The 12,329-nt window shown below is 36.1% G+C and overlaps 1 protein-coding gene across 1 annotated transcript in view; it reads right to left on the bottom strand.

Annotated features, from left to right (window-relative positions):
• LOC150078216 (hexokinase-2-like) overlaps nt 1–10,213 on the bottom strand; it is a 92,935-nt gene extending 82,722 nt beyond the window's left edge. The window contains exon 1 of the mRNA XM_090385219.1: nt 10,082–10,213. Within this exon, the coding sequence (XP_090241345.1) occupies nt 10,082–10,105 (24 nt within the window). The 5' untranslated portion in view covers nt 10,106–10,213. The remainder of the gene's footprint in view (nt 1–10,081) is intronic.
• Between the last annotated feature and the right edge of the window lie 2,116 nt (nt 10,214–12,329).

The following is a 12,329-nucleotide window of genomic DNA, read 5'->3' as shown; positions in this document are numbered from 1 at the left end:
TCTTCTATACCGCGGGCACTGAATAGAACACATCAACGCAGGCACCGAACAGAACACAACATCAGTGCAGGCACCGAACTGACACGTTGTAACACGTTCACACATGCCGCTAGTCAAAATGAGAAAGAGACCTTGGTGGGAGAAAACATAGTGTGTTTTGCGCAAGTCATATGACATCAGCTTAACGTGAGTTAGTAGAACACACCATGTTTTTTCCCACCATGAATCAGACAAACTTCGCTGAAATAGATTAAGGCCGGATGAAAAGAAGAAGAGGACCGGATACGGCCTGCGGGCCGGGGGTTGCCCATACGTGTTTTAAAATAAGAAAACTAGATGAGACAGTATCATTCTATTAATACCTCTTTGCTCCTCTTCTTGGGAAAAATAGGTCAAAAAAATTTAAGATTGGCAGTATAATATTGTATTAGTATTATTGTATTGTAATATTGTATTAGTATTATTGTATTGTAATATTGTATTAGTATTATTGTATTGTAATATTGTATTAGTATTATTGTATTGTAATATTGTATTAGTATTATTGTATTGTAATATTGTATTAGTATTATTGTATAGTATAATATTGAGAGTATAAGAGGAATTCAGTCAGAAAAAAAAAAATAATAATTGTATAATTGTAAGCCATGTAGCCATCCATTAAAAGTTTTTATTTTGCTTAAGCATTCATGTAGCGTTCCTTCCGTAAAATAAAGAAATAAAAGACACGATCTGGCAGAAGTTGTAAATCTGGTTACTACCAAAGCTGTACTGCTGGATACTACCAAATAATTCAAACTAGAATCGCGGACGGGAGAAACTGGAAGTCTAATTCTTTAGGTTCTTTTTTTTTTTTTTTTTTTTTTTGCAAAAAATGTATTTCCCTAAAAGATGTCGCTGGGTATTTATTGATACCGCACTCTGAGTCTTACAAACTGCAGGTTCCTCCAGTGATACTATCAAAGTTAATGTTGTTCTTCTTTTTATCGTTTTCCACCAAATCCAACCTTCCTGAAATGTAATTTCCAAACTGGATGCAAAATTCAAGATCCTGACCATGTTGCTATACAACGGAATAGTCATCCATTTCAGTCTTCTGGAAGACTTCAAATCTCCGCACATATAAATTGTTCACGATGTTCTTGGCTTTCGAAAGGTGTGCTGCCGCTGGGTGCCCCGACAATTGTCAGAGAAAGACAAAACAAAACGCATGCGGATCTGTCTGGAGAACCTGTTGAGATACAGTGACGAAGGAGAGGATTTTCTCGCTCGCATAGTCACAGCGACGAAACGTGGGTTCATCACTTTACCCCGGAGAGCAAACAAGACTCCGTGACCTGGAAACATCCACAATCTCCTGTGCGCAAAACATTCAAAACTGTACCCAGTGTCCGAAAAGTCATGGCCACAGTGTTCTGGGATCGCCAAGGCGTTCTGTTGGTGGATTTCTTGCCGAAGGGAGAAAAAAATCAATGCACAGCTTTACTGTGCAACGTTGGAAAAACTGAAAGCCAACATTCGACGCAAACGACCAGGACTCCTGACAAGCGGCGTGATTTTGTTGCACGACATGTCCCCCCACAGCCCAGACTTAGCGCCTTCAGACTTCCATTTGTTCAACCTCTGAAAAAACACCTTTCAGGAAAGCATTTCACCACGGATGAGGAAGTTCATCAGGCGGTGCGATGTTGGTTACTGCGTGTGGGCACGGACTTCAGTACTGATATTGATAAACTGATCCATCGTTGGGACAAGTGCATCAATAAAACTGGAAACTTTGTGGAGAAGTAGTGCATGTTCACTTATTTCTTGGTGTGTAATTTCAACTTCGTATTATTAAACATCATCGAGAGAGGAAATGTGTTATCTTACTTTTCGGAAACCCCTCGTATATTTAACGTCGAATTTTGTTTTGTTATTTGTCGATATAATTACTTTTTCAGTTAAACTGGGACCATTTACTCATCACACACAACTGTCTCAACAACGAGCTGGGCAAACCATCGTCAACAATACTCATTCGGACTCGGCTGAACTCTCGGTGGTACACTCCATTTTCAAGTACTGTATTTGTTATGGAGATATAGTATTACCAATTTTGTGAGTTTTGTCTAGTGGCGTGAACCCCTGTATAACAACTAGTTTGTATCACTAAAAGTTAGTTACATTAAATAATGTATTAATATACTCATATTAATATAAAAACTTGTGCCAGTAGTGCATAGCGTCACTTGCTCTGTCATATCAAGTGGAAATGACCTAGTTCAGTATTCCTGCCCCGAGTGTCGACGCCCTTTCGTATCTCCCAGTTAAACGCAGATTTAATATAATGATATACTGTACAGTACATAAATCAAATACATTACTTCGCTAAAACGAGCAAAAAAAAAAAACAAACTATTATTTTGAGGCCACCCGAATCTGCCGTGCTGTCTTATGTCTGTTAATTGCGTGTGTTCTGTGGTCGATTTGTCTGTTTTGCTGGAGGAAAACCCCAGTTGCTGGGGGGGGGGGGGAAGACCTTGCTATCTTCGCCTGAGACCGACTATCTCAGCCATGGAGTGAAAAAAAACCCATTAAAGTTCCTCGCGTGATCGACGGGATTCGAACCCGGCCTTTTCCACCCCGTGTGAGGAGGACGGTGATGGTACCACTGTGCTACCGCGCAGACTCTAAAACGAACATTTTTTTTTTTTCATTCATTTATTTACACACACAAATTTTTTGTACATTCCCAAGATAAATATACATGGTTAAGAAAAATAATAAATATACAATTAATTTATACACATTAAATATATCCATCTTAAGGGGGTGTGTGTGTGAGCAAAAAAAATAAAATAAATAAATTGAATCACATGGGATCGTTTTTATCTTTACGTTCCCTGAGGAGCTAGGGACCTCAGCTGAAGCCGCTTTTTAAAGATATTAGAAGCGAAGTCTTGCAAGGCTCTGAAATTGCCAGCATGTATTCTTTATAATACACAGTCTGGTTCCAGAATTATCGGAAGAGATAATTCTGATTATTTCGGAACCAGATTATTTCTGATTATTCCGGAACCAGAATTATTTTCCGATAATTCTGGAACCAGACTCAATAGTGTGTGCCTGAATTGTACGTACTCTGGGCAATGCAGGAGAACATGTTCTCAGGTCTCAAAACCACGAGTACAAAACAGGTCCGGCTCTAACACACGCTCAAAAAGCTTAGCCCTCAAGGAGCCCTGCCTCTTTAATAAATTGGAGGTATACATTTTAGGCGTGAACCATTAATTTATGTCTGGAGAAGTTAAGTAATCAGCTTGTATATATCTCTTTGTGGTTAGGCCATGCTAAAACGAGCAAAGGAAAAACTGATACCAAGAAAAAGAAGAATGATGATATCTAGCTCAGGACCCTGAGTGTGCCAAGCCCATACTCACTAGATGTGAGCTCCTGGGACATAGTCCCAATCCAAAATACATTTTGTAATTGGGAGCATAGAGCACTCATCAATTATTGCGAGTCACTTATTAATTGCTTATTTTTCGGAACATTATCGACTTTCTTGATATCCTTTATAAATCAAAGCCTATCCGTTTACGGTTTACCAATCAATTTTTGGAACAAATTATTACACTGTATTATTTAACTCTTAAATACAATATAGGTATCTGAGTGTATTACAGATTCATAGCTATAGGGTCAAAGTAATTAATTAAATTATGGTAGACGCATCATCCTTTATCTGTGTATCCCTATCTTTTCCTTTCTTTTTCTTAATTTTTGTATTGATAACGGACACCCAAATCCGGATCCGAAATTTCGACATAAGTGCAATACTATTTAGTATAATAAACGTGATTGTCAATAAATTGCAAATCAAATGCGAAGCCAAGTGTTTAATTTATATAAATTTGAGAACCTCCTTTTTTTTTTCCTTACTTTTTTACCAATGAATTCGAGCCGTTTGATCCTAACAGATAACTTCGGGAATATTGTAAAACTGTTACTCAAAATTTAGAAATAATCAAAATTATAACAGCGTTAGCTATTTTATAATTTTGAACAGCTAAATTTTAGGTATTGATCCGATATCAGAACAAAAAAATAAAATAAAATAAAATAAATGTATAAATCAATTTAATTAATTTCAAAAGACGTAAATGAAAGAAACGAAATTATTATACTGTACCTCAAAAATTCTTCATATAATTCTGGATTGCAAAACTGCTGTTGTTATTAATATCACATTTTATAACCCAAAAACTCCTTAAAATCGCCAAAACACTGTGAATAGTTTTTCTAATTCAATAAGTATCGTACTTCTTTTTTTTCTTAAATTCAATGGTAGGAATTAATGACACTCTGAACAAATACTTTGACCTCTACAATAAGTGCATAAAATAATATTGTGAAGGCCAGACAATTCTATCCTGTAGTTAAAAACCTGTCTCGTACTCCAGGGTGATCATAAATCTAGTGCCGTAGGTTACATTCCATTTATTTATCAAGATCTACCAGTGTCTGGTCCAGTTTTTCCTCTTCCACATGCTAAAAGTTCCACAAGACACATCTAGTGAAACACGTAATAACCAAGGTATTTAATCCCAAGAGCATGTTATAATGTGTCTCTTCCTAATTTAATAACCGTAATCAGGGAGAAGGGAAGGAATCTGAATTTAGTGAGCAACAGTCTAATTTATTCCAGGATTTTGCTCTGGGCCACGAAAATTAACAGTGTACTTTTGAATATATTCGCATCCATCTCTATTTTACCATTTCAGTTCCCCGAAATTCCATTCTAAAATTAAGACAGATAAACAGTAAGAAAGTTTTTAATTTTCTTATCTGTTTATAATAAACATTAATATTTTGTGAGTCTATATAAGTTTGAAACACGTATTCACACAGTAGCGACTTTTAGAGCCTCAGTAACGTGCAGCTGGTAATGAAGTCAGGAAATGTCCCATCCGGGGAAGGACAAGGTTCCGGTGACAAGAGCAGTGGTATGACTTCTACAGAAGTGACGACTGTCCGATGACAATTTTCTTTTATTTTCCTTTTTTTTTTTTTTTTTTTCGTGGTGAGAGGGCTGGGGGGAGCTCTAACTATATCAATATACAGAAAGGGAGTAATTAAATTAAAGTGGGTATTGATAAGAATGTTTAGTATCTGTAACGAGGGAATAACATAGACGTATGAAGACACGTGATTACATCAGGCGCCTCTAGACGTACGGAAAGCTCTTCATCAGGGTGCTTGGCTACGTGCCATGTTTTCATCCAAGGTCATTAATAGTGCTGCTTCCACGTGTTTGTACATGACCTTTAGGTCAGATGGATTGATTTTGCGTAACTGCACTTGAAAACATGCTAGTGATGGATCAATAAATTTGCTTGCATATGTGGACTGGTAGTTTAAAACGATTTGTATATCTTGAAGGAAGATTTTGATAAACATATGAGAAACTGCGCTCATTTTTTCACAGACAGTTTTGGTATTCTTCCGCTGAAAAATAATCCTCGTGAGAGTCAGTGGTTTCGCCACTTGTTACCCATTTTGAGAGGTCTTTTCACCTTGGGTTATTCCGGGTTTATCATCCCACACATAACATGAAGATCGGGCCGTGGACATAATACACAACAAACTCTATGAACTACCATAGCACAAGAAGTGGCTACAGGAGTCAGCGTATCAAAAAGTTCCTAAAAACAATAAAAAGCTGAACTTTTACTTGTTAAAAATAATGAAATACGTGAGTGACGTTGTGGTTATACGTATACACAGAGAATTTCTTTGGCTAAAACAATAACAACAACAAAAGAGAAACTTTTGTGCAGTGCGCTGTCTTTTGAAACGATCAGAAATTAGTAGCCTCATCCATCAGGAAACAAGAAAACAAACGGGTCTTGCCCTGGGCAGCGAAGCGCGGTGCAAATTATACCTTACTGAAATCTGAGTTGTAAACAGTTTGAAAGTCAACTAAAAGAAATGGCTTCGGAATGTCAACGTTGGCATATGGTATTTCCATTCAGGTAAGTCCCAAGTGTCACCTTTGGCGCAACGCCGCAGGTTTCTGAAGTTTAATTTTCGACATAATTATGTAATGGATAGTCACTCAATCGTCAAAAAAATTGCCTCCAAATTATTGTGTGTGTGTGTGGTGAAAAAGACCAAACAAGCGTGTGGTCTTTTTTACATTTCTAGAACATTCCTGAATTGCGGAGCACCCTTTCCCCACACCCCATTGGGACATGACCTGTTAAGAATGAAATAAAACAGATTAACCAATTTTTAATAATTGCACTTTTCACTGGAAGCTTTTAAAACACAATATATTTGAATTCACATAATACACATATTCACATAATTTGAATACAAATAATAGCTGTACAGCGCAGGATGCCGCGACTCCCTAAAATAATAAATAAATTGGTTCGAATACCGATGAATAAACCTGATGATTTCATTTGGATTAGAGTTGGGCAAGAAATATAGTATCACTTACTTTTAATAATTACATTTTAATTTATGTATCAAAACTGTTTTATTAGCAATAAACAAAACACGCACACACATAAACAATCGCAGGTTTAAATCTGAGGCAAAATTGAAAAAAAAAAAGACACTTCCTGGGTAGGGACAATTCCCCGTTCCAGAGGTGTCACGACCCAGTCTGAGAATACCTGATATCGCATATTAGCATGTAAGGCCATGCTGCGCCCTGTGTATAGTTCACTGGCCGATTTGAATATTGTACCGGCTGAAAACTAAATATTTCTCCACACAAGTGGCAGAACCAGTGAGGGCTCCTTATTTGCAATTATAAATCGAAAGGATGGAATTTTAAAATTAGACACCTTGCTTCTGTACACTTGGATAAATTTTACATAATATTAATTATATTAGTAATTGCAACGTTACTTGGTTGGTGTAAGTAGTAATTCGCAGGAATTGGTGTGGCAGTGTTATGGTGATCATAGGGAGGGGATCTTTTTGAAAATGCATTTTTCCAGACCAATGGTCAACAGATGGGTGTTAGTTTGCAAACAGAGTAGAGACCTCAGGAAATTTTATTGTATCAGCAAGGACTGATATTGAAATTATATTTAAAAATATGTTTGATCATAACTTCCGACTCCTCCTCCTTAGACAGCCGTAGTGGAATTCGTCCACGTTGCCTGCAACTTGAGTTGGCCCTGTCTGTTGGATCACGACAATTTGAGAATGAAAGTTTGAATGCCTAATGGAAATTAACTATAATCTCTGCTGAAATATTATATATAACAGAGAGACAAAAAAAAAATTTAAGTAATTATTAATAAGAATTTCGTTTACGAATAGTACAGGGTGGCGAAAAATCTAATAGCTTCTGTTAGGTACGTTTTAAACAGTAGTTTGTGGGCGTTGTGTGTGGCGGCTGCTCGGCAGAGATGCTGTGATCCACGCTCACTCCATCGACAGTCCCTGTGAACCAAATGAGAATGGAGCACATCTTGTTGACGCCAAATAATTTCTGTTTTATTTTTGGAGCAGTTTCGGCACCATACCGATCCTAAATATGTCCTTTTAAGTTATCCGTTAATTGGCTCATGAAAAATGTAGAGACCAAATAAACGTAATTCAAGCGGGAGTGATAATGATGACGGCATCACAATATGTAGGATTGTAGCCTAAAGAAAAATTCCCGCCACGAACTCGGGGGGGAGGTCCTAATATGTCTTGAGCTTTGAAGCAAGGAATAATCTACTGTATTTGACAATGCAACCTCTGTATTTGTACACGCCAATTACATACACATTTGCCCAAGAACCTCTGCTATTTAATATCCATAAATGACGTCTTATGTTCTTTACTAATTGCTTTGCTTGTCTTACTGTTGTAATTTTTTGCTCTTCCAAGACCTGCATGGTCTTGGAAGAGCCAAATGGAAGAGCTCACATGTGGAAATGCCACATGTCAACCATCTTAGGACCAACAATTGTTTTTTTTTTTTTTTGCATCTAGGTAGCTGCTACCCTTAGCATAAATGTCTTGAATTACATGAATGTTTGTTTGTGGATTTATTAGGTGCATAGCTGCATGAGTAAATCTGAAATCACTCACTTCCAGCATGCTGCTTTCATATTATTTTTCCTATTTTGGTTTGTGAGTTTCTGTAATTATAATGAGTAATAATTATAATTAGGAAGCAAGGAATAATCTATTGTATTTTCACACGTCAAATTACACAGAAACCCATATTTTTAATACAACAGTCATAAATATATTTCTATTAATTTGACAAACGTGTCTTTTTAAGACAATTTTTTAAAATCAGTAAGGAGGAGATTATTTCTCATCTAGGTCAGAGCTACAAGTTTCATTATTGATCTGGCGATAGTGCAGAACTACATTACTTTCTATCGTACAATTTATAGGTTATATTATTGTAAACGATTTCAGCGAAACCTTAAAGTAGATACAAGGCAGATTAAGATTTTGAATTCCGAGGAAATTGTTGCGCTGGTAGTGCTAAATAAAAACTTGCTTTTCTGTTGTTGCTTTTTTTTTTTTTTTTTAATGAAAACCTATATTGCTGAAATAAATTTATTTATTTCAATAAAGAAGTAAAAATGAATTAATTTAATTTGTAATAACTCTATTTTTATGTTGTTCACAGAATTATGTACCAGATTCGCCTTATTCACCAAGACTTCATCATTTTCGGAATCAAAATTCCCCTTTCAAATTTCGCAAGAAATATGAATGAATTAGGTTGCTGTGAAGCTAACAGAAATAAAATCTCAATGTCGATAAAAATGTGCAAGTGAAAACAAAACACGTCAAAAAATTATTTGCAATAGTGATAACTTGTAAACATAGTCATTACTATTAAATTAATTCTTTAACGAATAGAACCAAACTGAGTTTATTGTTTGACAATGCATCCAAGCACTCACAGGCCTGAAGATGGGACTGAGTTAAGTCTCGAAATATAAATATTATATTAAAATTATGCATTGAGGTGGACAATTATTTTGTCGCATTTCGGTAAATATATCATACACGATTTACGGGTTCACCCACTATCTTGGTAATGTACCATCTATTCTTTTAATCAATTCTCTTAAGATGGGCATCCATATAATTATCGTCCTCCCGACCCCTTTCAGCTTACTAAAACTAAGAGAATCAAAGTGTGCTGGGTATTGAAGTCACACCGCCATTATAAATTCCCATAGCAGAGGAAAATTCAAATTTTCCCCTGCTATGGGAATTCAGAAAAGCCTTTCATGTGATATTTTTTGATTTATTATAAATTTCTAATTAGGAAGTAAAAATTCCAACCACGAACTTGAAACGAGAGTTTCTCCTTTCTAATCATAACTACAATATCTTCTTTAAAGTACAGTATATTCCAATATTTTGATGATGTAAAATATGATAATTTGAATCCAGCCAGTTCAGACAATGATAACCAACACTGAAAGTAAATTTAATGAAGACTTCCTCATTTTATACACACTTTTCGCTTTTTTTTTTTAACATTTTTTTCGAATGTAATTGTTATGTGTATATATATATATACAGTATATATATATTATTTTTCCCCCCAGAATGCGCAGATGGGAAATTTAATCCATTCGACCTTCTGTCTGAAAGAATCGGGTTGATGAGGCGAGCTAAAAACACCCTCAGAACAAAGAGGACTGTAATATCGACTCCTGAAAGTGTGCTAAGGGTGGAATGTTTGAGCTTGAACTTTTAATGCGGTATTAATCAGCTTGTTCTGAACGAACTGCAGCAATTTGCCGACATTTCCGGTCATAGCATCGACCGTAAAGCAGGACAAGGATTACGGGTTACTGGACAGGAAACACGAAGTCACTTAATTTCGATGCTGCTCATGTAGTGCTTTTGTAAGGATTTCTGGGAAGAGAGTTTCCATTCACCAACTATCTTGGTAATGTTTTATTATTATTAGAAGGAATGTCACGGAAGCTAGCTTAAAGTTACTTTACGAATTGGACTGTAAGATAATTCAAAATCTTACTCAGGCTCAGCTGGACATATTTCGATATGTATATTAACCAAATAAATATATATATGTACTGACCTGTCTTCTGTTTCCAACAACCATCTTAAAGTATTAGACGAATCCTGAATTACTAAAGGAGAAATATGTCACACACGACCAGCGCCAGGAATGTTAACGGAACTGTTAGTTGCGAAAAGACTGAAAGCTCCCTATAAAGACCGAAACCATACATGGAAACAGCGTTTGCTCCGCCTCGCGGGAGTGTATGAGAACAACAAATCTTATTGGCTAATGGAACAGCGAAACGCCACATGTCAAGTTTCATTGTGCAACACGTACTTAAATGTTAATAAGGATAAACAGCAGAAATTTCCTGGAGAAATGTAACATTCGGGAAGGAAACCAACGTATAGTAAATATAAACAAAGAAAGAACTTAAATGGAAGCATTGTGAAAGTATATCATCTTAGGATTTTGCCCTCGGAAAACCCCAGATTAATTTATTGGAAATATACGTTTATGTGTGTAAGCTAGCCACAAACCGCATGATTCTCGCTTTTCTGTTATATATATTCTGAATATGGAGTTGCACGACTGAACCAGTGGCGTAACTACCGGGATTTATTCATCTTGTCTGAAGTACAAGAGGGACGCAAGTTTCGCCTAGAATGGGGGAAGTGGGGTCGTTAAAATAATATTGAAATAAGAAAAAATAATTAAATAAAACTAAAAATGTATAAAAAATCAAATAATAATCAAATCAACACTTTTTAATTGCTGAGCAGAGGCCAACGTAGTGATTTAGCGAAAGGCACTAGACTGAACATTAAAAAATTATTAGGATTAGTATTAAAACGGCTGAATGATACAAAGAAGAGAACGTTTATTGCATTTAATCTATTCCCCCCCCCCCCCAAAATGTATTCTTACTATTAAAAATTAAGCATACAATTCCGTTTAGAACTTTACAAAACTCTCCGTCTAGGTCAACTTAGCATGTAGTTTATCCTGTAATTTATAATATACTGTAAGATGTTCACGAGATCTAGATTTTTTATTCATAAAAGCTTTTACATTTGTTTTCCCTGCTTCCTATCTTACTTACTATTGAGAACATGTACCATCCCCACAGTTCATTTTATTTGTTCCCCTGAGGCAACCCGAAATGGAAAATTTTATGAACGGGACAAGATACTACAAATATATAGTACAGTATAACTAAGGTAAAAATTAAATTGAAATTCCCCATGAGCACCAAAGTTAATTTTGATATTTAACTAGACCATCTAATTCCATCCGCATGTAATAACTCTATTCCCTGCGGATGGATATTCATAAAATTTTAAATTTGACTCTTTTAGAACAATATGCAGTTTTGTTCCAAATTTCAAGACCAATAAAAATCCGGAAAGTATTATCTCTCTTAATGTATATTAAATGTATACACTTTAATGTATATTAATTAAAGTGTATAATATACATTAAAAAAGTTTTCCTACTAGTGATATTTATTCGAGCCAATGGGAGAAGAGGGCGGGGCAATTACGTCACTGCAAATGCGCGGGTAAATAATTACATTGTTGTCCTCCATTGAAAGACAACTGCCTTGCCTCCATAACGTTCACCAACCTCGTGCACGTGCTTCACTATCTAATACATGACTATGCACAGCATCATTTGATGTTCCATTGTAATGTCAGCTGATGAAGGGATCCGATATAGTTTGTATATTTGTAAATATTTGTATAGTTTGTAAATATTTTAGTCTTGCTCTTTCGGATGCAACAATATTCTTCATACATTATGGAACCCGAAGCAAAAGGCCTTTTCCTAAGTAAACGCAGGTAAATAATTACATAGTGATATTTATTACACCTTGAGGATGCCGCGTGGTGGGGGGGTGAGACAGCCAATGGGAAAAGTGGAGTGCGGTCACGTGGTATAAGTGGGCGGGGAAGTTACGTCAGTACAAATGCACAGGTAAATAATTACATAGGTTATTTCCAGATTAGATCAGTGTGTTTCGACAGGTGTGTCTTTTACGTAGAAAAGATTTGACTCACTCCGTCATACCTCGACATTTTACGTAGAAAAGCGTGCGCGGAGGTTCGCGAGCAAAACGAGCAGGTGGCGAAGCCCCTAGTTATTATTATTATTATTATTTTATTCGTATCACATTGGTCAGTGGTTCTCAACTATTTTGGCCGAGGTGTTCCCTGGAAGATCGGTAATGTCCTCAAGTACCCCCTAATTTTTATTGTAGGTATAGAACGCTAAGAAAGGGACATTTTTCGGTTTTTTTTCATGCGTTCTGTATTATAGTGGA

This window comes from Mastigoproctus giganteus, chromosome 11 (assembly GCF_048544385.1).
Source record: "Mastigoproctus giganteus isolate SK-2022 chromosome 11, ASM4854438v1, whole genome shotgun sequence".
Taxonomy (NCBI): Eukaryota; Metazoa; Arthropoda; class Arachnida; order Uropygi; family Thelyphonidae; genus Mastigoproctus; species Mastigoproctus giganteus.
This window is presented reverse-complemented; position numbering and strand designations above follow the sequence as displayed.